At 47.6% G+C, this 27863-nt stretch overlaps 1 protein-coding gene across 5 annotated transcripts in view; it reads right to left on the reverse strand.

The window, feature by feature from the left end:
- Window positions 1–1309: 1309 nt before the first annotated feature.
- Caln1 (calneuron 1) overlaps window positions 1310–27863 on the reverse strand; it is a 444621-nt gene continuing 418067 nt past the window's right edge. For all 5 annotated transcript variants that reach the window (XM_060382256.1, XM_060382257.1, XM_021657008.2 and 2 more), the window contains 2 exons: window positions 24259–24415; window positions 1310–8946 (listed from right to left, as the gene is read on the reverse strand). In XM_060382256.1, coding sequence (XP_060238239.1) covers window positions 8819–8946; window positions 24259–24415 — 285 coding nt within the window. In that variant the 3' untranslated portion in view covers window positions 1310–8818. The remainder of the gene's footprint in view (window positions 8947–24258; window positions 24416–27863) is intronic.

A 27863-nucleotide genomic window follows, 5' to 3' on the forward strand; every position in this document is an offset into this window, starting at 1 on the left:
TTATAGAACATCCTTGGGGCTCCACAGAGAATGTGAGAACTGTCTGGGCTGCACAAGGCCTCGTCTCAAAACAAACAAATAAGCATAAAGCAGGGGACCATGCCACACACTTAAGTCCAGGACTGAGGAGGTGGGGGCAAGAGGACATCCTGGGCTACATGAGACCCTGTCTCCATATATGAGAAATAAAATAGACAGACTTCTCTGGTTGGTCGCGTTTCCGTCTAGTAGCTGCTTCCTGCCGCTCCCTCTGCTTCCAGGTCTGCTGGGATAGAGAGATCTTCCACACACTGCTGCCACCATGTTGTTCTGTTCAAACACATAGGTTAGGGGCCACCAAAAACTGAGCCCTCTGAAGCCATGAGCCAAAACAAAAGTCTCCTTCTGAAGCTGTCTCTGTCAGGCATTTTGGTCACACAGATGCCAAGGTCACCGACACAAGGCCTGGCTGGCTGTCCTTCCCCAGCCTGCTGTTTTGAATCTGTCTTCCTGGATGCACTCCCCTCCCACTGCTTAAGCTCAGGCTACCATCCATCAGGTCTCTCCTGGATTCATGCAGTCTCTCCAGGCCACACCTCTGTACCTTCAAACAGGCTGCTCCTCAGTCACTGTGCCATACATCGCCTGACTTCCTGACCAGGAAAGCTTGGCTGGATAGTCTGTCATAGTTAACTGAGGAGTGTGTGTGTGTGTGTGTGTGTGTGTGTGACACTATCGCTGTGGTTCATGTGTGGTCAGAGGACAACTTACAGGAATTGGTTCTCTTCCTTCCCCATGTACGTCCTGGGGATTGAACTCAGACCATCAGGGTTGGCAGCAAGTGCCTTAACCCACTGAGCCAGCTCACCAGCCCTCCACTGGCAGCTCTCACTGAGCCCAGAGCTCACCAGTCCACCTAGACTACTGGCCCACCGAGCCTCAGGCATCCTCCTACGTCCATCTCCCCAGAGGGGAAATTACAAGCATGTGCCACTATGTCCTCTTTTTATTAAGGTGTCAGAAATGGCTCAGGGCCTTGTGTTTCCACAAATGCTTTACTGACTGAGTCATCTCCCCAGCCCCAGAGTTTTCTTAATTACCACGTCTGCTCTGAAGCCAGGAGGCCAGTCACATTTCCTACCATATGCTCCACCACCATCAATTTATTTTCTGTATGCCAATCATCTTGTTTCAGGGCCCCTCTGCTCAGCAGGCTCTGCCACCTTCCCAACCTGCCGCTTCTTAGAGATGTTGGACTGTCACCTACGGAGAAACAAATCTCAAGACCCATGGCATGTCAGATCATAAATAAGGAACCAATCCGCTCATCAAAAGGAAGAAAAAAAAAAAAAGAACTTTTATTTTTTTTCTATTGCATAAATAATGGTAAATTAGACTCTTTTTTAAATAAGATTATATATTTACAGACAAGTTTAGTTACAGAAAACATCTGGTACATATATGGCAGTCGTTTTCCCTTTATACAGTAAGATAACATGTTAGTAATATGTGTCATTGAATCACTTAAGTTGCATGCCAAGTTCATTTATATTAATATTTACATTTGATATAAAGATATTTTTTTTTATTTCACTAACCTGTCTCACCACTTAATAGCAGGAAATCACCAACACTAAATGAAGAAAATAAAAAACAAAACAGAACAAAAAGCCAAAAGAATGTAAATGAGGTAAAGTGGGAAGTTGAGATGCATGACTGACATCTGACGGGAACATTCTGGAAGAAGAGGCAAGAAGCTCCTGTTGAGAACAGTCTTTTACCTGTGCTTCTGAGACACCCGGCATGGAGGGCTTGAATCCCAGCCATTTACATCTGTGCTTTGAGGATAAGCTTGAGTTAATGACCTGTCCCCACCCACAGACCACAGCTCGCCCACACCTGGCTGGACCAGACTTTCAGAGTCTAAATGGCCTCCGTGAGCATTGCCTTGGCTTAGTCCTTGGACAATTAACTTCTTTCTGAATTTGGGGAAGAGAAATCAAACTGCTGATGAGGAGTCACTGGAGAACTCCCTGAGAATTCCCTCAGGGTCCTCTACCTATCTATGTGAACTTGTAGCTGAGGGCATCCTTGCCCTCAACTGGTCCTCTCAGGGAAGAGCCATGGGGCTGCCTGTGGACATTGACTAGATCTCGGCCACCTCAGGAAGTAGGAACTAGAGACAGGAGCTAGGATTTTATTATTCTCATTGTTTTGTTTAGGAGACAAGATCTTGCACTGTAGCCCGGGCTGACCTGGAACTCCTCATACAGCCTAGGCTGCTCTCTAACGTGCTACATTCTTCCTGTACTCCCGTGTACCAGCAGGGCAGGTGTGTGCCACCATGCCCAGTTCAAACAGGCTCTGCAGTGGCATGGAGAAGAAGGGACAGAGACTCAGGGACCCTGGAGCTGCTCCCCCACTGCTCATGTTTCTTGCTATGGTTGGAGCACAGCTGTGGCACACATCTGTGTCCAGCTGTGGTCCCCGGCTGTCTAAGAGCAGCCACAGGTCGCTGGTCTTGTACCCAGACTTGTCATCTCCTCCCTGACAGTCATTACAGATGGTGGCTCTCTGCCTTCTGGAAAGTTATGAATGACCCCAAGCCAGGACCACGTTCACTTTAACTGCTGCTAAGTCCCAGTGGCCAGAGAAAAAGTAAGGTGGTAACGGGGTCAGAAAGCATGGGTGTGTGCACCCTTTATTTGTGGGAAGGGGTTCCTTGACGCAGGGGGCACTGTTTTTGTGGGAATCTGGCTTTTATCTCAATGTCCTGATTCATGACTTCAGATTCCATTTGCCCTTCATCCAAGGGACCAAATCTCCTTCCTTTTCACGCTGGCTACGACAAGAACACATAAGCTCATCTTGACTCGGCAAGCTTGTAGGGAATAAACCAAAACCTCTCTCACCTGTGTGACATGTGACACGCTGGCTGGGGTAACAGTGGACACCAAAAGGAACGCACAGCTGCCCCCGGGACTCGTGTCACAAAGCAAGCTGGCAGCCCTGGGTGAGGGAAACTGTGGGACTCCTGAACGCTCTGCATCGTGGGGATGCATGTACTTTCCCTGGCTCCTAGCAGCAAGAGTCCTATTTCTGCTGCTCTTCCCAAATGGCACTGACACTCTCCCTTTAGTTTTTCTGTTCTGCTTTCTGGCTCCTGTTCACAGGTCTCAGAGCCTCAGGCAAGGTGTGCTGGGCTCGGCAGCGGTCAGCATCCACCCAGGGAGGTACTAGCCTCCTGTGGGAATCCACAGAGCCTGTGGCTGGGCACAGTTCATAGGCAGTGCCTGGCAGTGCATCCCTTGGACATTCCCAAAGTAGGCCAGATATACAGGGACTAGCATCTATCAGCCCTTCAAAGATGATCTGTCAGGCCCAAGGATGAAGCAAACTTCCTTCGTGAGGTCTGCCTTCTCTGAGCGAATCTTTCCCAATCAGTCTGTACTTTGTGGAAAATTCTAGCCCCTGCCTCCCTCCACTTAGATAACTCCCCGTTCCCTTCATACCCCTACTCTACTCTGCCCTACCCTACTCTTCTCTCTCTCTCTCTCTCTCGTGTGTGTGTGTGTGTGTGTGTGTGTGTGTGTGTGTGTGTGTGTGTTCACACGCAGCTTAACTTGTTCTGTAGTAGAGGATGACCTTGAACTCCTGGGATGATAGGTATCCCCCATTATCCCTGCTTGGATAACTTCTGACAGCATATACCAAGATACCCCAGCTGGAGAAAACTGTGACCCTATGTCCTGCATGTGGGGTGTCTTCAATTGACAAATTACCCAGGCAAGTAATGATGAAGTACAAAGGGTTGTTTTGTACAACTAGGGGAAAAAAACCACTAATTTTTATTTTTCTTTTAGAGGGAGGTAGCCCCATTATGTTAGTTCATGCTAGCCCAGAGCTCTGTACATAGCCCAGGCTTGCCTGGAACTTACCTATGTAGCTTGGACTGCCTCGAACTTGCTCTACAATACAGGCAGATCAATCCTCCTGCCTCAGTTTGCCAAGTACCAGGAATTACAGGCATGCTCTCCCCTATCTGGTTGAATCACCCATTCTTGGTGGTATTTTAAATTAGAACATATTAAATATAAACCATTGGTTTTAACATGACGGTATGCATCTGCAGTGAGCGTAGGATCCTAAAGAAGGCTTAGTTAGCTGGTACAACCTGACCCCTTTCCCCAAACCGACTGTGTGTGACTGTTGAGAACAGTCCCCTGAGTGAGTTAGTCAAAATGCGGATGGGATGAAGCTAAGCAATTGTGACATGTACATGATGGTGGGGACGGGGACAGGATGAGGTGGCCCAGCTTCTGTTCTGTCCCGACTATAAATAATTCAAATTAAAACTCTAATGGCTGCATAGCTCTTCTATTTTAGATGGGCTTGTCTTCTTGAGGAGGAGGGGAGCCAATGAGTCAATGGGGAGGGAGGGAAAATGGCTGTGATTTCTGGACTCTCAGCCCTGTAGGGCATCCCAGAAGAGGCCAGTGGAAAAAATGCTGATCTGAAGTTGTTTGGGATGGATGCTTCCCAGGGAGTGGGGTTCTGTGGTCCACCTGGTCATAGAAACAGTATGTGCCAAAGTCTAGAAGATTCATCAGAGCGCATCTGTATCATTATCATAGCATTATATAAAAATAAGGACCCTTTTCACAAGAAGGTTCCAGACTCTCTGTGTATCTTAGGTAACAGGGTAGAGAGGGTAGCTGTGGACCTTGAGGGACATGGCCTAATATACTTTTGAGGTACAAAACTTAGCACTCTTCACTAAGAGAGAAACCAAGGGCACACAAGGAAACAGTTTCATGTACAACATGCAGCCAGGCACAGCCAAGTCAGCTCAACCCCCAACTGTCACCTTGTGCATCTGCTGACAATGCCCTCATAGGGTCCCAGAGACATGACCAGTCTCTGATTCAAAGAAAAAACAATGTACACAACACTCTTTGATTTATGACCTGAGTCTGGACTTGAGCCCATAGGAGGAGACTGCAATAAGAGCCAGCTGCCTTCCCTGCTCTCAGTCACTTTAAGAGTTAGTGGCTGAGGGCTAGGAAGGATGCTCTCCTCAACATAAGCTGCCTTCCTTCCTTCCTTTCTTTCTTTCTCTCTTCCTTCCTTCCTTCCTTCCTTCCTTCCTTCCTTCCTTTCTTTCTTTCTTTCTCTCTTCCTTCCTTTCTTTTATTCCATCCTTTCAGATACTAGACCACTTGTCATGTAAACTTTGAGATAGGAGCAGGTATGGAAGATGCCTAGTAGAGGTCTCAGTATCTGCATATACACCACCCAGAACTTCCTGTAATCACTGAGCTTGCCTGAGAACTCATGAGAACCACAGTTCTCCTCCGTTCCTATTTCTGGCTCTTTGGAAGGAGAGTCTCAACAAGCAAGCAAATACTTCTACAGATTGTGGGCTTAACATGTGTTTTTGCCTGCCAGATGTAGTGGGGTGGTTTTATTGCCCTCCCCCATGTGTTAGAGAGTCTTGTTCTGAAAATGAGATAAAGGGTAGAGGTCAGGAGGCTACCCACACAAGGCTTATTCATTTTCTCCTGAGTTAGGGGGGCGAGGACAAATTCAAATACAATAGGAAAAATGCAGGGAAGTCATGCATGTTCTCAGAGGTTAATTACCCATCTCAGCAGGAGATGGATTCTGGGAGTCCTAGTGCAGGCAGGTAGGGTCTAGAGTGTTTTTTAAGAAAGTGTTACCTATGTTTGTGCCTTGGCAAACTCAAGGTAGATGCAATGGTTGCCATGGAAACCTCTGTATAGATGTTGTTTGGAACTTGCTTGCACTCTGGAAGCCACTGTTAACAGTTCCCATGTAGAGTCCAACTGGGGATTCGGTCTACAACTGGGACAGTGAGGGGATAGCTTGTTTGTAGGTTAAAGGATTCTGAGTCAGCTTGTCTTTCTGTCCCAGGTAAAATGATGTCCTGGTCTCTGTCATTCATGGAGGTCTGAGGGTGTGGAACTGAGCTGGCAGCAAGAATGAGCCAGGCTTGGAGTCACCTCACGACTGGGCAGCCTTTGTCACCAATTCCTAAATTCAGTCACAGGCATGGCAGCAAAGGCTGACCCCCTGCCTTTCCTACCAAGGGTGTCTCTGCTGCACAGGTATTGCTTTCCTTCAGCATGAGGAGGCAGAACTTTCTGGAACCATCAGCCAACCAGCTCCTTCCCAGTTACAGTTAGGTGGCAGGGAACCTCTCAGTAGCATTTGTGTGAACAGGCCTACGAGTAGGGCTGCCTGAAAAAGAAGCCCAACGCCCTAAATATGCCAAAGACAGATAGCACAAGCAAAGCAGCTAGACAGCAGGCCACCTAAGCATACTCTCAACCCCCGAGTCTTCAAAAGAACACCACTAGACCAGGCTTTCTGTACTGCTGTATTCCATTCCTGGGTGCCTCCGAAGAGGAGGTTGCGGGGAGATTAACTTCTGGGCCATGGGAGGGACTCTGATGGCTTCTTTCCTATTGTTCCTTCCATGCTATGGGGAGAGAAGCACAGGGTGCTCACATGCCCTTATAAGGTGCAGGCATTTATCACATCTCTGCTCATCACTGAAGAAATCTAAACCCTGCATCTTTCGGGATCAGCATCCTTCAGTAAGGGGCAGATCTTGCAGAAAAGCAACATCTGAGGAAGTCCTTATGTTCCACCTTGAGGGCTAATCTCAGCCGTGGCATGGCATCTGCCTCTTTCAGGTCCTTAGAGCCCTGCACCTCCAGACGAGAAGGTCCAAACATCAGCTAACAAGAGGGAAGCACGTTGCTGCCAGCTATGGTTGTCTTCGGGCACACATCCGGCAGAGAGCAGGCAATTACCCCAGGAAGAAACTAAGGGGGTGGGAAGTTGTGCAGTGTATTAATATTCTGTGTTTTTGCCTGTACTAGTTCGGGAGTCTGGTCCTAAGGGGACCTTGATGACTCAGCCTAGGAAAGAAACCAAAAGGGCAGGTTTGCAAAGGGCACCGTAAGAAGGGAAGGCAGGCCACTGCCTGGATGTTCCAGACTCTGGGCTGTTTTATGAAGTGACACTGTGCCCCTTGGGCTCTTGGGACCTCCGACCTGCTCCCTCTTGCGTATGCTATGGCTCAAAGCTAGTTTGACTTGTGCTCTTGGTGAATATTCACACCCTAAGTGGGAAAATATCTACAGCTGCCCACACTACTGCACGGAGTGCTTGTAGGGGCGAACGGGAGGAAGACCCTGTGGGGAGTCCTTGCATGATCCTGGTCTAAGAAGTCGTAAGGAGGGAGCAGAGAGGGAAAGTGGGCTAGGGGAATACACACGGCACCATAAAAACCTACCCAGCAGGACGGAGCAAGCAAAGCTGCTGGAGCCTTGGTGTGGCAGGAGGACAGAGAAAAGGGAATCGGGGCGCTTCTGGCTGAGATCCAAAGTAGGAGCAGGACAATTTCATTACAGGAATAAGGACAAAGGGAGTTAGTACATCTGTAGTTAATAGGCTGATCTGACCACTGGGATTTATATTAAGAGTGAAGCCAGGAAAGTTCAAAGACGTGAGACACCTGTCCTGCCCCTGGAAACAGAGCCTGGTATTCAGTCCTCTGCCCCAGCAAACACGTTCTGTGATCAGGATGCTGCCTAAGGCTCTGTCACATCAATCTCTCTCTCATGAGTCACTGGGACAACCTGAATATCAAATATTAAGCAAAACCACAGCAATTTGATCCTTTCCTCTTTCTGTTTCAGGTCCCAGGTCTCTTTCTTAGCCGGGGAAAGAATCAGGAATAAAGTCCAAGATGAGGGAAGGGTTAGCTGGACAGCCATCTTAACTTACAGATATTGTCTAGAATGGCAACTCAGAGGAGCTCTGTTACTTCAGATGCCTGGAGTGTGGGCCTGCTTGCCGCCAGGCTCAATCCCTCCCCTCCCCCCACGCTTCACCCTCTGCTCCACAGAAGCAGGGATGGGTATGAGCTAGAGGACAAGGTCATGTCCAAAGTGAGCAATTAGGGAGAAGGGCATCACTCACGGAGAAGTCTCTTGTCTGTCTGTGTGTCTGGGTTATAGAGACACCCAGTTATGGGTCTTCATACTTTTTTTTTTTTAATCCTATAATGGCGGCACAGGCAAGAAAGCTGGGAGCAAGGCTCTCTGCAGATTCCAAGATGCTGGTGCGGGATGGACTTCAGAAACAGAAAGCCAAGTGCCATGGAAACCAACCGAGAGCGCCCTAGCTCTCCCAGCAGGAGTCCTGTAGAAAAGGCAATAAGAACAGCAGTGACTGCGAGGAGCTGCACCCTGCTTAATGGCTTTCCCCCTCATGCCGTGGGGGGAGGGGTCTCCACTGAGTGGAGCAAGGAAGCCAGGGTGAGATGGAAAGTCCCCTTTCCATAGCAACCCAGAAGTCAGCTTCTGCAGGGAGTCTCTGGATCCCTGGGTTGACAGAATAGGGGCGTGGATGGAGGTGACTGTTGCTCACACCTCTTTCTTTCTCGCTCTCTGATGCCACCATGATATGTGGATGGCTACTGGAATTCCAAGACGAAAAGAAAGCAGTATTTTCCCCCCCTTCGGAGTTGCTACTGGCGGTTGAAGCAATAATTGAGAACTCCGGGCTATTTATTGCATTGGGAAACAAGACCATGAAAGCATTGAAGACAGCCCTTTAGTGTCCCTGCCAAGGAGAAGGAATTGATCCGTGACCCCGGTTGCACTGCAAACTTGAGTTCTTCACTGAACTGTACCAACGCCTGCATCCATCCATAGGTCCAGATCTCCCATGTGGAGGAACAGAGTCTGCCCGCAGGGCATGCACATGCGCAGTGAGCTGGCAACGAGGTGTGGCTGGTGGGAGGCTACTCCATGCCGCTCCGTAGGATCTGGTTGGCTGCGATCAGCATGACGCTTATGATGAAGGCCATGGCAAAGGCGCATATGAGGCTCTTGCGGACGCAGGTCTGCCGGTTCTGCTTCTGCGAATGAACTGGGGTCAGGGTGGGGAGAAGAGAGAACAGAGAGATCGTGAGGAAGGTTTACAACCTCTGCAACCAGCATAGGCTGTGATCAACTCGGATGACGGACACTATTGGGTTCTTAGATGACAGACACTATTGGGTTCTTAGCTGGGCAGAAACTGCTGGCGAAAGGTATGAGATGGTAAACCATCCCTAGCAGAACCGTGGTCTGTTGGACGTTCAGAGAAAGGTTTAGCCTTCTAGAGATAATTCAGCCACAGTGTGTTTTAGAGACAAAAATCTGTAACATTTCAGAATGAGTTTCAAAAAGGACACCAACCAACCACTGTCAGCCCTTTTCTGTAGCCAATACTAACAGAATGAGGTTTCAGAGCTTCCCCACCATCAGTGCGTGTGCGTGCATGTGTGTGTATGTGTGTGTGTGTCTCACTTATACATGTGCACATGCCTATGAAGGCCAGGGGACAGCCTTGGGTGTCATTCCTCAGGCACCGCCCACTTAGCTTTTGTTCGGCTGTTTGTTTTGAGGCAGGGGTGCTTACCTGCTGGGAACTTGCCCAGTAGTCTAGGCTGGTTGGGAGTTACTGAGATGCACCTGTCTCGACCGCCAGAACACCCACCACCACAGCTGTGTGGAAATCAGAGCCTCATGCTTGCAAGGCCGACACTTTACCCAACTGAGCTAGCTCAGTCACATCTCGATGGAGCCACCTGGGGACCCAGCTTTCGACACAGGGGCACCACAGACGTGTCATAACTAACCAGGGCATGGGGGTGACTGCAAGAGGGATTGCTGTTGCCTGGTGGAGTCGCTGAACCAGCATCCTGGGAACTGACATCTCAATCAGACCCTCAAGGGCCTGGGCAACTTTCAGTTCACTTAAAAGGCCTGGGTGGAGGTTGAATTGCCACAGACAAAAGGCACACAGCTGTGTATGTGTGTGTACTGTGTGTGGGGGTACTGTGTGTGGTATATGCTCTGTTTGGGGTGTTAGGAAACCCACCTTTTCAAAGTCAGCTATTAAAGAAGGTTAGGGGCTTGGGAAGAGGCTTGGTGAGGAAAGTATTTGCTGTACATGTATGAGGACCTGAGTTTGAGCCACATAAAAAATTTGGTCATCGTGGCAAACACCTCTGGCCCCAGAGCTGGGCAGAAAGAGACAGGCAGATCGTGGGCCTCACTGGCCAACCAGCCTAGCATACTTGGGGAGTTCCAGACCAGCCAGGTAGATGGCGTCCTGGAGAGAGATTATCTGAGATTGACCTCTGGCCTCCACATACTTGCATGTTCACACAACAGCCACATACATGTATGTGTACACAAAGAAGACTGGAGAAGCTAGGTGTGGTAATGCCAGCTACCTGAAGGCAGTCAGGAGAATTGTCAGTTTGAGTTTGAAGCATAATTTGGCTACACAGTGAGACTCTAGTCTCAAAACAAAGCATTCAGAAAACAAACATGGCTGGTGAGATGGCTCATGGGTGAGGGAATTTGCCACCAGGCCTGACGTCCTGAGTTTGCTCCTTGGGACCCGCATCATGGAAGGAGAGAACTGATTCTTAAAAGCTGGCCTCTGGATGGACTGAAGGAGCCAGAGAGGTCAAGGACACCACAGGAAAACCGATAGAATCAACTGACCTGGGCCCACAGAGACTCAGCTACTAATCAAAGAGCATACTTGGGACATAGTCCCCCTGCACATATGTAACAGACGTGGACTTCATGTAGGACCCCTAACAGCAGGGCCAGAGGCTGTCTGAGTCTGCTGCCTGTCTTTAATAAGCTTTCCCCTACCTGGGCTGCATTGTCTAGCCTCAGTAGGAGAAAATGTACTTGGTTCTACTCCAACTTGATTTGCCAAGGTGGGTTCATATCCATGGGAGGCCTCCCTGTCTCAGAGGTAAAAGGGAGGGGTTGGGGAGGCAGGGAACTGGGGGGAAAGGAGGGAGGTGAAGCTGTGGTCAGGATGTAATGTAAACAAACAAACAAACAAACAAAAAGCTGACCTCTGACTGCCGTAAGTGTGACACACACCTCTCCACACACCACCAACACAATAAATAACATGTAAAGTAGCAGTTCTCAACTTGTCAGTAGCAATTCCTTTGGGGGTTAAAGGACCCTTTCACAGGGGTCGCCTGAGACCATTGGAAAACACAGATAGTTAGATTATGATTCATAACAGTAGCAACATTACAGTTATGAAGGGACAACAAAGATGATTTTATGGTTTAGGGTCACCAGGACAGGAGGAGCCATATTAAATGGTTACAACATAAGGAAAGGTGAGGGCCACTGGTTTAGAGGAAACAAAGAATCGAAAGCTGGTAAAAGGGAGGGAATAGTCAGGCCTGTCAGGAACAGGAAGCTCAGAGTCATGCTGCAGGCTCTCCTGCCTGTTGGGACTCTCTGGAAACATTGTGGAAACAACAGAGTAAGAAATAGGAATCAGGCCGTGTTTTCAAAGGCAAGGAGAGCCTTCCCTGGGAGAAAGGGCCCAAGGGCTTGTCAAGGATCTCTGAAAATCACTCTCAAGCCAGACTTCCCAGGGAGCCCGTGCCTCTAGCCACTGCTCCAGCGCTGTCTCCAATCCTTTCTTGCCAGCATCGCCTAAGTCTCATCTCCTTATCTTTAATCCTCCCGGACCCATCAGGCTTGTGCCTCCCTTGGGTGACTTAAGAGTAATTTTTGTGGTTCGATTCTCCTCTTACTGATTAACTCTGGGTTTTAAGGTCTTAGCTGGGGGAGGAAACTTCGGTTGGTGAGATGGGCTTCTCCCGGGAGTGGGCACACGGAAGGAGAAAAACAAATGCCAGCCCTCAGGGAGGACAAAGGAGATGGTGTTTAAGCAGAATAGGATGGGGTTGGAGACATGGCTCAGTCAGCACCGCATTCACTAACTGTGGTGACGCACACTTGTAAACTCAGCACCCCTGAGGTGGAGGCAGGAGGATCAGACATTCAGGATCATCCCTGGTTCTACAGCAAGTTCCAGACATGAGACCCTATCTAAACAAGCAATGAACCACTGGAGCCTGAAATGAAGACATGTTCATGGCTTGCTAAGGACTGCTAAGGTATTCTGGGCCTTGTGCCGAGTTAGAAACTGTTCCCTCTTACTCCATCCTGAGGGTTTGTGGACAGCTTCAGCAACAGAGAATGCTGTGGCTCGGCCAAGGGGGAAAGTGTTTACGATAAAGTGTAGATATGAACTGTCTCCTGCAGCTTGATGTGTATGAATGTGTGGCCCTGCAGGGGGCGCTATTTGGAACCTTTAGGAGGCGGGATTGAGTCACTATGGGGGTGGAAATTGAGGGTTACACGGAGCCACGTTTCCTGTCGTGGTCCCTCTGTTTCCTGATCCTGGCCTATATAAGCAAGGCACTCACGCATCCAGTGATGAGCTGCCTGCCCCCCCCCCCCCGCCCTCTGATGGACTGTATTAAACCATGAGACCAAATAAATCTTCCCTCCTTTAAATTGCTTCCTGTCAGGGTTCGGTCACACAGACGAGAAAGGTGACTAATATATTGCAGCCGTGCTGCTTCAGCTTTGATCTCAGAATCCTTCAAAGTATGGGTAAGGGAGAGATAAGAAATGCCTGAGAATCCAGACAGGCATGTCCAGCCTTTTGACATTGCCAGAACCTCGCCCTGCTTTGTTCCTGGTGCTTGCAAGGCAGATACTTTATACTGTCATCTATAAAGTTCATGCTAGACAATTGTGCTGCTACGTTTTTAAGAAAAATCCTTCTCCCAAACAATATAATGTTGTAACTGACTGTACAGTTTTGTGTTGGCCTGTATCCAGAGCTAGAACAATGTCCCGTAAGCTGAACGGACCCTTCTAGAACATGCTGAGGCCTTAGGCACTTGGAGGCAGACCTGAACCGGAGCCTGTAAGTCCAACTCAGTACCTGGAGGAGGACTGATTTACAAGTGAATTCAGAAACTGTATAGCAGAACAAAATATATATAACGCCTTCTGTGGCTGAACCTAACCCTCAATTTCCTTGGGCCTCAATTTCCTAATCTATAAAATGGGGATAATGAGAGCCACCTTGGGAGGAGACTTAGAGACGGAGAACTTCAAAAATATTGTCTGTGCCAAATGCATGCTAATTTCCCTCCTTAAAAACACACTTGTTTACACATTTTGTGTGGGTGAACAGATGTATGTGTTACTCAGGTGTGAACAACACCCTTGGGTGTCCTTCCTTGGGTGCCACTGACCTTCTTGCTGAGACAGGAACTTGCCATGTAGCTGAACACTCAACCCTGTAGCTTTGGGACTACGGGCGCACAGCACCTCGCCCTGCTTTGTTCCTGGTGCTTGCAAGGCAGATACTTTATAGACTCCCTGTAATTCATATTGACTGATTCGAGCGTCCCTCTGTGAGTTCGAGTTACGTGGATTTCATCTGCACGGTTCACACAGAGCTGGATCTCAGCCGGCTGGGTGTGGAGTCTTCAGGTAGATGGAGAGCCTCCAGTGTCCAGCAGCAAATGGCAATGCCATCGACAAACAACGGGGGTGGGATTTGAACCCACAATTTGCTCTGCTATGCAAGTTTCAAAACCTCTCCCTGGCCTGCTGCTCAGTGACAGCAGACATCTCAGACACTGGGTGTGGCTGGCAGGAGCCTGCGCCAGGACCTGATGCATTTCCTTATGGCTCACTTAAGACCGGTCATTGGCAGTTTCAGGTTTGTACTGCATTATATTGCTTCAGAAAAATGTTATTTATTCTTAGTGGATTCCCCTCTCTTTTTCAGTCCTGGGCATGAACCTGGAGCCTCATGTACTATCCCTGAGCTAGCCCCACACCTGTTTCTTTTTCTTTTTTCCCTTGTTGTTACTGTTTTGAAGACATTTTTTTACTCTGTAGCCCAGGCTCCATCTGTACCTATGTTAAATATGTACATTCTTACTAAGTAGTTCAGCTTACAGCAAGTGGCTGTAGACCAGGCTGGCCTCCCTCTACCCCTCCCCGCCCCCCGAGTGCTGGGATTACAGGCATGCACCACCACTGCGAAGCCTATTTCATTCTTTTTAAGTTTTATGCATGAGTGTATATATGTCTCAGGGCCAGAGGTCAACCTAAGATGTCATCTTCAAACACCATCCCCTTTTTTTTATAGACAGTGTCTCTCACTAGCCTGGAGCTCAGCAATTCAGCTGGGCTGGCTGGCCAGTGAGCCCCATCCCCGCATCTCTGCCTCCCTAGCATTGAGAGTTCAGCCATGTGCCACTACACCCAGTGTTTTACATAGGTTTGGGGGGCTCAGCCCTGGTCCTCATGTTTGTGTAATGAACCATGTCCCTGGCTTCTGAATTAATTATTTTAGTGCCTTTAATCCAGCATTCATGAGGCAGAGACAGGAGGATCTCTGTGAGTTCAAGGCCAGCTTGGTCTACAGAGTGAGTTCCAGGACAGCCAGGGCTACACAGAGAAGGCCTGTCTTGACATACCGCCCCCCCAAAAAAAAAGCACCAAACAAACACCATAAAAATAACAAAGGAAAAACAAATCACTACAAAGATTAGTGAGCTAACCCAGCTGAAAGCTGTGTTCCACCATAAATTGCTAGAGAAATACCAAACTACATGCTCGTCTCCCCTGGGGTCAGAGAAAAGGCCTGCTTGCCATTCTCCCATTCACTGCAGCTTCCAGTGCAGAGCTGAGCACACCTCAGAAGCTCCCAGATCTCTTGGCTTCTTACCCTCATCAAGTCTTTCTGGACTGTGGCTTGCTCACCTTTCCAGAGCCCTTTTTAGTATGCAGAAACACTCCCTGCTGCCTTCCCAGGAGCTGCAGTCTCCAGCTGCCCCACTCAGCTTAGAGACACCACACCTCACACCTCATCCCTTCTTGCTGGCTTCCTCTTCTTCCCCTTTCCCCTTCCTTATCCTCTCCCTCTCTCCCCTCCCTTCCTTCTTTCCCCTCTCCCCTCCCTTCCCTTTTCTGGCTCTCACCTCTCTCCTCCCATTTTACTACAGTGCTGGACTATTGAACCTGGGGACCCACACACTCTCTCTATTTTTTACTACCCACCTCCTCCTCTACATTTTTAAGCACCCAGCTCTTAAATATCTTCTTATTAATCTAGCTACACAGTTCACATGTCAAAAATATCATCACACACTCCCAAATTTGTGTGGCCATCAGTACTGTTTAACACAAGAAGATTTCCATCACCCTAAGGAGAAACCCAGTCTACAGTGGCACTGTTGATCACTCCCCTCTGCCCCAGCCCCAGGCAGCCCCTGACCTTTCTATTCCTGTGGATTTGCCTGCCTGCTCTACATGTCGCATGGACAGAATGGCAGAATGCAGAGCTGTCTCCTGCTGTCCACTTTACACACTGGAAATGTGTTTGCATTGTGGGTGGCTGCCATCAACATTTCATTATTTTAAATTCTGAGACAAGGTCCCATGTAGCCCAGGCTGGCCTCATACTCACTACACAGCCAAGGATGACCTTGGACTCCTGATCCTCCTGAGGCCTGGCATTACAGGCCTATACCACCATGACTGGCATCATGTTTTTTTTTTCTTTCTATCAATTAATAATACAACACCATATCTCTTGTTTATGAGTCCGTTACATAAGGGCATTTAGATGGTTTTGACTTTTTGTCTGTCATGAACATTTGTGTACATGGGTTTTGTGAGTGTGTGCTTGTATGTATATGTGTGTGCAGAGAGATGTATGTAGGTGTACAGGTGCTTTCTGTTTGAGGGCGTGTGCATATGTGTTTATGTACACATGGAAGCCCGAGTTGACATCGATCTCTTGGGAAGCACTTTATCCACTGAGCCATCTCCACAACCCTCATGTGCATGTTTCGGGTAGCCATGCCTTCTGAGATCCCTTGGCTACAAACTTAGGAGCCTGATGGTTTTACACATTAATCTCACATCTAATCTTGGAAGAGTTAATTCTGTCAGGGATCATCCTATATAGATTGCTTTAATGTCCATCTTCTTGTTAGATTTCAACTATTCTTCCTGGCAATTGACACAGCAGGCGAGAAAGTGGGCTGCAGAGGCTGATACAGGATGTAGCAGTAGAGCCTCCCATTTTCTCATCCCCATCCCATAAACCTATTAACTAATCCTATATGCCAACAGACCCTGCCTGCTGGCAGGACCTGGGTTTGCATGCGTTAGTGACAGACTGTCTTTGCACTTCTTATTTTAACACCAGTTCACACAGCTCCACTTGGCAAGTGACAGGGGATGGCTCTGGGACTCTTCTCTTAGAGACAGTCATCTGCGTAGACTTTGCCAGTGGCCAGACTTTGCTAGACTTTTGCTGGGCGACTGTGGGTCTTATGAGTTTGGAATCCCTTCGCTTCAGCGTGGATGCTGGCGGCTGTCTGCTCGTCTGTAGAGGTGATGGTAAGCTTGAGAGTGAGATGAGCTATCTTGGGGTCCTGGTGCAGATCTTCCACCCTAATATTTCTAGTAGGAACCCTGAGTTTCAGGAGTGGGTAAACAAATTACTACCAATTCCAGCTCCGGTGATTCTCAGAACAAGCCAGAGCCACCACCCACTTTAGAAGCTATAATTGCTTTCAGATCCTTTAGGTCCTGTACTTTATGTGTCTGCTGTGGTTTGAATGCAAGATGTCCCTCATAGGCTTATGTGTTTGAACATGTAGTTCCCAACAGGTGGTGCTATTTCAATTAGGAGGAGATTTCTTTAGGAGGCAGAGCCCTACAGGAGGAAGCAGGCAGAGGTGGGAGGGAACTTGAGGTTTTGTAGCCCCACCTCACTTCCTGTTCACTCTCTGCTTCTTGGTCTATCAAAGTGTGAGGTGTCTCAGACACAGGCTCAGGTTTTCCCCATCATGCTGAACCATGGCTCTTCAAACTATGACATAAAATAGCCCTTCTCCATCAAGCTATTTCTTTTCAAGTGTTTGATCACAACACTGAGAAAAGTCATAAGGAGTCTGTGAAACTGGCTCTTGATACACCTTAAAATGGAGTAAACTGAATGGAAAAATTTTTTTATGAATTTATTTTTAAGCCAGGTGAGGTGCCACACACCTGTAATCCCAGCACTCTGGGAGGCAGAGGCAGGTAGATCACTGTGAGTTTAAGCCCAGCCTGGTCTACAAAGTGAGTGCAGGACAGCCAAGGCTATACAGAGATACACTGTCTTGAAAATATTCCTGATTATAACCCCCTCCCTCAACTCCTCCCAGTCCCACCCTTTCCTCTCTTCCCCCCATCCCCTTCCCCTAGTCCACTGAAATGGGGAGTTCTCCTCCCTACCATCTGCCCATAGCTTATCAAGTCTCATTAGGACTGTCTGGATCCTTCTTCTGTGACCTGGCAAGGCTGCATCACCAGGGGCAGGTGATCAAAGAGCAGGCAACCAAGTCCATGACAGAGGCAGCCCCTGCTCCCCTTACTCAGGTACCCACATGTAGCTGCCTATCAGCTACATCTGAGCAGGGAGTCTAAGTCCTCTCCCCACAAGACCAACAAAGCTAAAAAGTCTGAGCCCAGGGAGCACTGCAGAGACTGATCAAGGACCATGCATGGAAAATAATTTATTTTATGTATGCACCTGTACGTATGTACACTTATGTAGGAGGCCAGAAGAAGATGTCAGGTCCCTGGGAGTTGGAGTTACAAGTGATTGTAACCTGCCCCAAACTTAAGAGCAGTATGTGCCTTTAACCACTTAGCCATCTCTCTAGCTTTTCTTTTTTCCTGTAAAGATTTATTTTGTGTGTGTGTGTGTGTGTGTGTGTGTATGTGTGTATGTATGTATGTATGTGGGTATGCACACCTTTGCACACAGAGACCAGAGGAGGGCATTGGATCCCTCAGAGCTGGAGTTACTGGGGTGAATATGAATCCCAACTTGATACTTTGGTGCTGGGCATCCAAACTCTAGTCCTCATGACCCTGCAGCAAATACTCTTCACCACTGAGCTATCACTCCAGAAAAGGTATACAGAAATAGACTTTGACAATATTAGGGGAGCGCCACCCGGTCAGAACTTTGGATGATGGAGGAGGGAGTGGGTGAAGTTGGTGTTTAATGATGCCTTCGTGAAGGAGAGAACAACCCCAACTTGTACAACTGGAAGCTGGTTCAGGTTAATTTTGTGCCTCAAAACCTCAGTATCTCCTCTTGGCCGTTCTGTCCTTTCTGAGGGTCCTTGCCCTGGACTCCTGGTGTACAGGTCAGGCACAGTGTTGAGTGGAAGCTTTCCTTTCCTTCCTTTTGATGACATCATGCATCTTTTGTTTCTGGGATCTGAACTATTCTATGTAATGAAACTCTCAACCTAAGACTTCACCTTCTTACCCCACCTTAAGCCAGAAGGACCAAGAATAGTGTACATAGTTCTTAGCTTATCTGGAATGGACATGGGAGCCAAACAGGTTTGATAAGGAACCCTTTTGCAGACTAGGATGAATCTTGGAAGGGGGACTCCTATTATCTTCTGAGCTTGATGGAAAATGAAGGAAATGGAGGAAGGAAAGAAAGAGAGAGTGGCAGTTAGGGAGAAGACAAAAGAAAGGAGATGAAGGAGGAGGATGGAGAATGAAGAAGGAGGAAGAAGGAGAGGATGAATAATGAGGAAAGGAAAGATAGAAAAAAAGAAAGAGGGGAGCAGGGGGAGGAGAGGGACTAGACAGAAAGAGGGAGAAGGGGGGAAAGGAGGAGGAAAGAGAAAGGAGGAGGAAAGAGAAAGGAAGAGGAGGGAAAGGAAGAGTTGTTTTGCATAGTTATCAAAAACAGTTCTCTGGGTCTTTGGTATCTTAGAATTTCAACTGGCCCCCAGAAAACTTTTCTACAAGGTTGTAGAAAACCTTAGTGGGCCCCTAAACAGAAAAACAAACAAACAAACAAACAAACAAACCTTCCTTGATGCTTAACGAATGCCTTCTGGCTTCCCACAGGCTAGCAGCCCCAGCTGCACATTTACCTCTTCCTCAAGCCAGAGACACCGGTTTTATTTCAGGAAAGTCACAGGCCAGGCCAGCTGGAAGCAGATGGCACCGGAGACATCTTGTGCCCCTTTCATTTGGATGAGCCCAAAGGACTCATAATGAATTCCCAGGTGACCAGGCAAGTCACATCACCCAGGTGAGCACTTTGTAACCTGATAGGAACATTGTGACTTCAGAAGGGATGACTGCCCTCGTGACCTTGGATTTGACCACAGAATTCTCTCTGACCTTCCACCGTACCCGACATGTTTGTGTCTAAATATCACTACCATTGTAGAAATCTTTGCACTGAATAGATAAGAAAAATAAAACTCAGAAAGGCCACATGAGTTGAGGACCACATAGCATATTACATTTCTCACCAGTGTGACTCCTGGCTAATATTATCAACTTGACTGGATCGAGAATGACTCAGGAGGGAAAGCTCTGGCCACAACTGTGAGGGTTATCTTGATTAGGTTAATTAAGGTGGGAGGAGCCCTAAAGGTTGGAAAATCCACTCCCTGGGCTTGGGTTGAGATTACATAAAGAGGAGAGAGCTAAGTGAACAGGAGCACTCATTACTCCCTGCTTCCCAGCTATGGGTGTAATGAGTCAACCCGCCTCCTATTTCTGCTTCTTTGACTTCGTCAACATGGTGGACTGTACCCTGGAACAGTGACCCAAACAAACCCTTTCTTTCTTAAGTTGTTCTCCTTGTCAGAATATTTTTATCACAGTGGCAGGAAAATTAACCAAGACAGTGAGCAAATACCTGGCAGAAATAACTTAAAGAAAAAAAGGTTAATGTTGGCTCTGAACTTCAGAGATCTCAGTCCATAGTCTCTCAAATGCTTGGATGAAACATTATGGTGGACTCAGTAACAGTTGAAGAGAGCCGTTCACGTCCTAGCTGAGGAGGAAGCCCACAGTGAGATATAAGGCGGCCAGAGATAAAGGACTCAACCTGTGACATACTTCCTTCAGGTCATGTCACTTCAGGTATGATGCTCTCACCCCTCCCCCACCCTTCCGCATCATAAACTTTTCAAAACTCCCCAAATAGCACCATTATCTGGGGACCGGTGTTAAAATCATGAGTCATTTTCAAGCCATATCATGCAATCAGGACGGAGCTGTGTAGAAACCCACATACTCCAGAGATTTTCCCTGACCTCTGATCCTCTTTCATCAGATGGAGACTCAGCGGGTGCAAAGAAGTTTCCCTATCTCTTTCCCAGAAACTACTTATTTTTCAGTGTCCTAGTTTCATTTCTGTTGCTGTGACAGATACCCTGATAGGGGAAGAAAAAAAAAGCCACTTATGGAAGAAAGGGTTTGTTTGGCTAACAATTCCAAGTTACAGGCCAGTGTTTTGGGGAAGTCGAGGTAGGAACTTGAGGCATCACATTCATAGTCAAGAGCAGAAAGAGAAAACACAGGGACCCTTGCTTGCCTAGTCTCAGCCAGCTTTCTTCTGTTTTACAATTCAAGACCCTGAGCATAACGAATGATGCTGCCCACTGTGGCTAGGTCTTCCCATATCAAATTGACTTAACACAGTCCCCACAGATACACCTGCAGGCCAGCATGACCTTGACAATCCCACACTGAGGATCTCCTTTCAGGTGATTGTAGGTGTGACAAGTTGACAATTAAAAACTAACCATTAGGGGTTAGAGAGATGGCTCAGTGGTTGAGAATGTGCATAGGACTCCAATTTGGTTTCCAGCACTCAAATCAGGGGACCAGATGCCCTCTTCTGGCCTCCATAAGTACTGCACTCCTGTGCACATACACACATAGGTATACACACAATTGGAGATAAAGTATTTAAAAGGCTAACTGTCACACCCAGATGGTGAGTTTTGTGTTATTTCCCTCTCCTGTGCCTGTTGTCAGAATATCTAGAAAAACTCTGAAAGGTGGTGCTTGATTAGAGAAAACAGAGTGGAAAATGTGTCTTGAGGGACTCACACAGCCTTGCTGTTCTTCTCTGCCTGACTCCCAGGTTCAATATGATGTTACTGCAGTGAGACAGAACAATGGAAAAGAAGAATGGGCTCCTTTATAGGGAGATTTTGTAGTTACTCCTGCAAAGGACCTGTAGTGACAAATGAAGGAACCAGGGGACTGGGGGATGACTCGGTCAGAAAAGTGCATGTTTAGTTATCATGAAGACCTGAGGCAGGACCTCCTCAGACCCATGTAAAAAGCCAAGGACGGCAGCACACATCTGTAATCCCAGTGCTGGGGAGAGACACAGGAGGCTCCCTGGGCAGCCAGAGTGGCTGAATGAATAAACCCCAGCTTCTGTAAGAGATTCAGACCAAAACACCAAACCAAACCAAACCAAACAAAAACCAAAACTCAAAACACATGGATAATCACATGATGTCAATCTCTGGCCTCCACATACACACATGCATGCACAATTCTCCTCCACATAGACACACACACACACACACACACACACAATCAGGTAAGACATTTTCCAGTAGATGAAGGTTCAAGTCCTTACCTACTGTTTTACTTTATACAAAAGACTTCACTTTGCTGACCCTCAGTTTCCCCCTCTGTAACCACAAAAATAAAAATCATGTCTATCTCAGAGCTATGCTGAGGCTTCAGTCCAGCATGTGGAGGGTTGGCCAGCAATGATGGGCATGTGGGAGCTTTCCATCCATCAGTTCCTCTCAGGGCAGGCTCCTTGTCATGGCCTTCAGCTATAATACCAGGGAACCCAGTGCCAATTTGGTTATATATGATAGTTTGACAACTGTGGGTCTTTTTGAGTGTTTGGAGACAAGAAAGCAAGGGCTGGAGACATAGAGTACTTGCTTCTCTTCCTGAGGACCCAAGTTCAGTCCCCAGCATCCATACTGGGCAGCCAACACCTGCCTCTAACTTCAGTTCCATGAGATCTGATGGACTCTTCTGGCCTCCATGGATACCTGAACACACATAGCACATGCACACAGTTTTGAGACAGGAGGATTCCTGTGACTCACTGGTCATCTAGCCAAGCTTAACTCCATGTGAATGTAAGAGACTGTCTCAAAAAATAAGGTGGACTCTATTGTAACAACAGCCAAGGTTACCTCTGGCCTTTACATTTCAACATGCACACACACACACACATGCACCTTTACACATGTACCTGCACACATATGAGCCTGCGCATATATACATAAACACACACATACACTTAAAAAGAAAATAAGTGGAGTCTGGTAGTACAAATGGTAATAGCAGTTGCTGGGGAGAGGGAGGCAGGCAGATCTCGAGTTCAGGGCAACCCTGAGCTACAGTGAGCTTCATGTCATTCTGGGGAGCTTAACAAGACCCTGCCTCAAAAAGCGAAGATCAGTGGTGTCTCAGGGGGTGCAGGCTCTGGCCACGAAGGCTGACCACCTGAGTCTCATGTGGTAGACGCACAGAATTAACTCCTACAAGCTGCCCTCCGACCCCACATGTGTGCCACAGCCTACGTGTCAACCCAGCCAACCCCGCACCATCCACAGCCACATAATAAATAAATTAACGTTGGAAAAAGGAAGAGATGAGCCGAAACTGCACCTCAGTGGTAAATCACTTGCCTAGCATGCAGGATCTCGGGCTCACCCTCACCTCAGTACTATAAAAGTAACACACAAAAATAATTAAAAGTTAACCTCTAAGAAGTCTCAGGGGCCAATGGCTAACTATGATATTTTAATTAGTTGAAGCAAATCGATTTCCCTGTTCATTAGAACAGCTGTTTTCTTCTAACATAATTTTTAGTTGTGTGTGTGTGTGTGTGTGTGTGTGTGTGTGTGTGTGACGTGAGTACAGGTGTCTTCAGAGTCCCGAGGAGGGCACTGTAGCCCTGGAGGTACAGGTGGTTGTGATCCACCTCCTGTGGGTGCTGGGACCCAAACGTGGGTGTGTGTTCTTAACCACTGAGCCACCTCTCCAGCTGCCCAAACAGCTGATTGCCAAAGTTTGGAAGAGGGACAGAATTATTTAGCTTTCTGGGAACTCTTTAGTGACTGGGAGATAAGCTTTCCCCCTTGTGTAGTTTTGTTGTTTTTGTTTTTTTCATGAGCCCATGAAAAATTGGCCCTTCCTGTGTCTTCTTTGAATTCAGATGACTCTCATTTCTTCCGTTAGCCCTTTGATTAGGCTGCTGAAAGGGCTCAGCCCCCAAGCTCTTTCTGGTCAATGCATCTGAAAAACCCAGAGCTTATCCTCTCCGGGGGATTCTGTGGAGCAGATATAATTATCCTGACATATGTAGATGAGGGAACACGGAGGAGTTACACAGCTTGCCCAAGGTCATTCAATTAGCCAATGAACTTTGTCCAAGTCTGCTGACAGATTCAGTGGGCTCCTTCCACCATTCCTGAGGCAGCTAGCCTCCACCAAGCAAAGACCAATTGCCACAAAGCCACACAGCCAACCCCAGACTCAAAATGGCCTCAGGAAGGACAAGGTCCTTACAAGAACTTCTGAAACTTTAACTCTGAGCCTTATATGGCGGTGTGGTCTGTAATCTCAGCAATCTAGAGGATGAGGCAGGAGGATCGTGAGTTCAAAAGAGTAAGTATAGCCTGGGCTACATATAGAGACCCTATCTCAAAAGAGCCAAATGTAGCAGCAGCAACAAAATGCAACATAACAGAAAGGGGGAGAAGGAAGAGGAATGGCAGGAGGAGGAGGAGGAGAAATAAAAGGAAAAGGAAAAGGAAGAGGAAGAAAAAGGAGAAAGAAGAGGAGAAGAAAAGAGAAGGGGGAGAACAAGGATAAGGAGGAGGAGGTGGAGGAGGGGAAGAAAAAGAGGAGGAGCAGGAGGAACAGGAGGAGGAGGAAGAGGGAGCAGAGGGCTAGGGTGATGGTTCTGTGTTTGTTGGTTAAAGCGCATGCTGTAGAGCATGAGGACCTGAGTTGGATCCCTAGTGTCCACATGAAATCTGGGTACCTAACAAGTGTAACCCGCAGAGGCAGGAGGGACTCCCTGGCAGCCGGTCTCACCGAAACAGTGAGCTGCAGGTGCACTGAGAGATCCCGGCTCACAAAATCAGAAATCGGTAGAGGAGATGCCCAACACTGATGTCTGGTTTCCACTGGCACACACGCTTTCACGTTTCACACATGCCTACACACACATGTGTACACGCCCCTAACCCCTACACACAAAAGAAAAATGAAAGGAGGAAGAAGCAGAAATGAAAACATAAAGCAGAGTTAAAGAAGCCACGGTATCTTCCCCAAGCTGACCTATTAGCTGAATGTTTTACACTTGGGGTCGAGGATGCCTCTTGTCCTGTAGACTGGTAACTCTGGGGCATGTGGAGGCACCCAGGAAGACACCCACCTCCTTCAAACTCTGTCTGGCAGTTCCCCGAGGTCTCGTTCAAACTCTCTTCCTCGTTGATGATGATGTTTTCAATGTCCTTCATCGTTAAGTGATCCCGGAAGGCATGGTACAGGATATGCTTCAGCTCTTCCAGAGTGACCCTCTGCATGTCAAACTGTGGAGAGAGAGGACATGAAGAGGGCTGTGAAAACAGGGTGCTGAGCTCAGCTGGAGTGCCGTCAGCACACCCCAAAGCTCCTTTAAGAAACGTTCAGCTTCTTGGGGTGGGGGCAGATGAGCAGTTTGCCACCCTGCTCAGCTGCAAGCATAGATGTGGTCTTCTTGGGGATGCAGTGAGTGAAATACAGCCTCTGATTCAGGAGACAAGGAAGGGAAACCTCTTGCTAGTTGGGCTGATCATCACCCAGCCATCTGCCATCAACTTTCCACATAGTATGGCAGCATACTTCAGAGAGTCCACATGTTTCTAAAAGTCTGTCATTTTGCAAGAAACCGGTAACACTCATCCTGTGTTTCCACTTTGAACAATGCACATGTTTCCAAAAAATAAAAAATAAATAAAAATAAAAAAAATAAATGCTCTTCTAAGGGAACCATTCTGATTTTGCTTTCATTATGATACATGTCTATTGCGGTTTGAATGTGGTCTCCCCTTGCTGCCCACCCCACCTCACACTCAGTGGTGTGGTGCTGAGGTAGAAACTTTTAAGAAGTGGGTCCTGGGGCTAGAGAGATGGCTCCACGGTTGAGAACGTGTTCCGTTTTTTTCAGAGGACCTGAGTTTGGTTCCCAACATCTATGTTGAATGGCTCACAACTGCCAGGAACGTGAGCCAAAGGGGATCAGACTCTCTCTTCTGGTCTCTGAGGTCTCCTACATGTACATGGCACACATACATATATTCAGAACCACATACATGCACAGATAATTTAAACATACATATTTTTTAAAAAGAGATGGAACCTGGTAGCTGGTTAGGTCACTGAAGGTGTTGCTCTTGAAGGGTGCCTCAGTTCCAAGGTAGCTCTTAGTAATTTCTTTTTCTAGTTGTGTGTGTGTGTGTGTGTGTGTGTGTGTACAGGGGTGCACACCCCTGTGGAGGCCTAAAGTTGATGTCTGAAGTCATCCTCCATTGCTTTTCCACTTGATTCACTGAGGCAGGATCTCTCAGTCAAACTCAGAGCTTGCCAACATGGCTAGTCCTTCTAGCTAGCCAGCTTGCCAGATCACCTGTCTCCTCATTCCAAAGTCAGAATTACAGGTGTGTTGCCATGCCAACCGGGCATATCCCTGGGTTCTGAGGATTTGAACTCTGCTTTTCATTGCTTACTTGGCTTAACTGCTGAGAAATCTCCCCAGCTCCACTGGTATAATTGTTGTAAAAGCCTGATCTCTGGGCCGTTTTCTCACTGTGTCTTACCATGTGATTTCTCCTGCATGTTTTCCTGTCATTGTGATGGAATATGCCGTAAGGCCTTCGTTACAGGAGCCCACCCAACGCCGAAAGCAAGTCTTCTTCTCTCCTCCCCGTCTTTTCAAATATCTGAGAAGTGTGTACTTCATTCTAGGGAATTAAAGTGAGCTACTAAAACTTGCTGAGAAAATCGAGATGATTCGGGTTTGAGAGCCCCGTATGAGTCAGAGTAACAGATGGGCATTCATATCTTGGATGTGTTTTCTGCATTATAGCTTAGTGACTACGAGGGTGAATTTGACACAGAGCTGGGTACAATGGCTCTTCACATTGGATAAATGATGAGTGTTAGCAACCTGTGTGCAGTAATGGGACATAAAGAACGCAGAGGAGAATAATTCTGGTACGAAAATTGGGATCCTGGCCTAGCTAAGTTTAACTGTCAATTTGACACAACTTAGAGCCACCTGAGAAGGGAGTCCCAGTTGAGGGAGTGCTGAGAGCAGATCAGCACACCTGTGGGGCGTGGTCTTGGTTGTTAATTGATGTCTGTAGGGGCGCAGACCACCGTGGGTGGTACCATTCCATGGACAGGTGGCCTTGGGCTGCGTAACAAAGCTGGTTGGGCCTGTGAATAAGCCAGGAGGCAGCACTCAGACATGACTTCTACCTCCAGGTTCCCGTTTTGAGTTCCTGCCCCGACTTTCCTTAATGAATGATGGTGGCCTGGAAGCGGGGGCCAGATAAACCCTTTCCTAGCCAAGCTGCTTTTGGTCCAAGTGTTTTATCATAGGAACATAATAAAGCCAGAACAGCTTCTCTGCCATGGTCAGAGATGAGTAGTGTTGACGTCAAACAGATTCTTTAGGGGGAAAAATGAGTCACTGCTTCTTGGAAGACCAATATAAAAGGTGGAATGCTGCCTGGAAAAAAAAATTATACCACTTTAAGAGATTTCTGCCATTCAGAAACTAGGCAAAAAAAAAAAAAAAAAAAAAAAAAAAAAAAAAAAAATTCCCAGATACTAGGGGAAGGGAACTGAAGATACAGTCTCTGGCTCCATTGTTTTGGCTATCTGATTCTCCCAGTCATTAGAATATACTGTGATGTGCCTAGCCATGGTGGTGCATGCCTTTAATCCCAGCAGCGGGGTGGGGGTGAGGCAGAGGTAAGCAGACCTCTGAGTTTGAGATCCTGGTCTATACATTGAGTTCCAGGGTGTGGTGTGTGTGTGTGTGTGTGTGTGTGTGTGTGTGTGCGCGCGCGCGCGCGCGAGTGCGCAAGCATGAGCGCACCGGGAGATGGTGGTGGGGGTAGATGTACTGTGACTTGTGGATTAATTGCCTCAGTATCCCAGAGGCAATGGGTGGAAGACGTGGTCCCTAGTTAGTTGTGCTGTTAGGAAAAGACTGGATCATGAAGGTGCTGACTTTATCAGTGGATTAATCCATTAATGAGTCCATAGCTGAATAGGTGGTTAGGAGGCAGGTCCTGATTGGCAGGTTACTGAGAGTGTGTCTTTGAAGACCTTAGACTCCCCCCCCCCCCTCTCTGCTATCATGAGGTGAGTAGTTCTCATCTGCCACTCTCTTCTAGGATCACCTCAGTTCATATAGACACACTCAGGGGATCATGGACTGATTGTCTTCAGCCTTGAGCTCAGACAGAGCCTCCCCTCCTTACAGCAACATCTCTTGACTGTTTTGTCTCAGTGACACATGGCTGTCTAACATGGGGTACTAACACCTAAACAAACCCAGCTGGGAAACTGGGTTCCATATGTCGTCTATATTGTCAGGGTACCTGTCTCTTAAAGTTCTGAATGAAATCACTATAAAGTAGGGACATGATACCAATAGGTACTTCTCCCATGATGACCCGTCGATTCAGCTTTCACAGTTTTCTTGAGTTACTTTTAGCATTTAGTGCTATTTTTAGAGAACTGTCCACAAGCCTCTCATTATTTTTAGCATGTAATTATGCACAGTAGACCACATTTAAAAATTTCTCTCAAGACTGACTGTGCCACAGCGGCTGTGGAGGTTGCCCAGTTGGTAGAGCCCTCACATAGCACACACAAATCCCTGGGTCCTCAGCACTACATAAATCATGGGTGCTGGCCTGTGCTCATAATACTGGCACTGGAGAGGCAGGGACAGGAGCTCAAGACAACATGGTAGAGGCAGGA

This window comes from Meriones unguiculatus, chromosome 4, assembly GCF_030254825.1.
Source record: "Meriones unguiculatus strain TT.TT164.6M chromosome 4, Bangor_MerUng_6.1, whole genome shotgun sequence".
NCBI lineage: Eukaryota > Metazoa > Chordata > Mammalia > Rodentia > Muridae > Meriones > Meriones unguiculatus.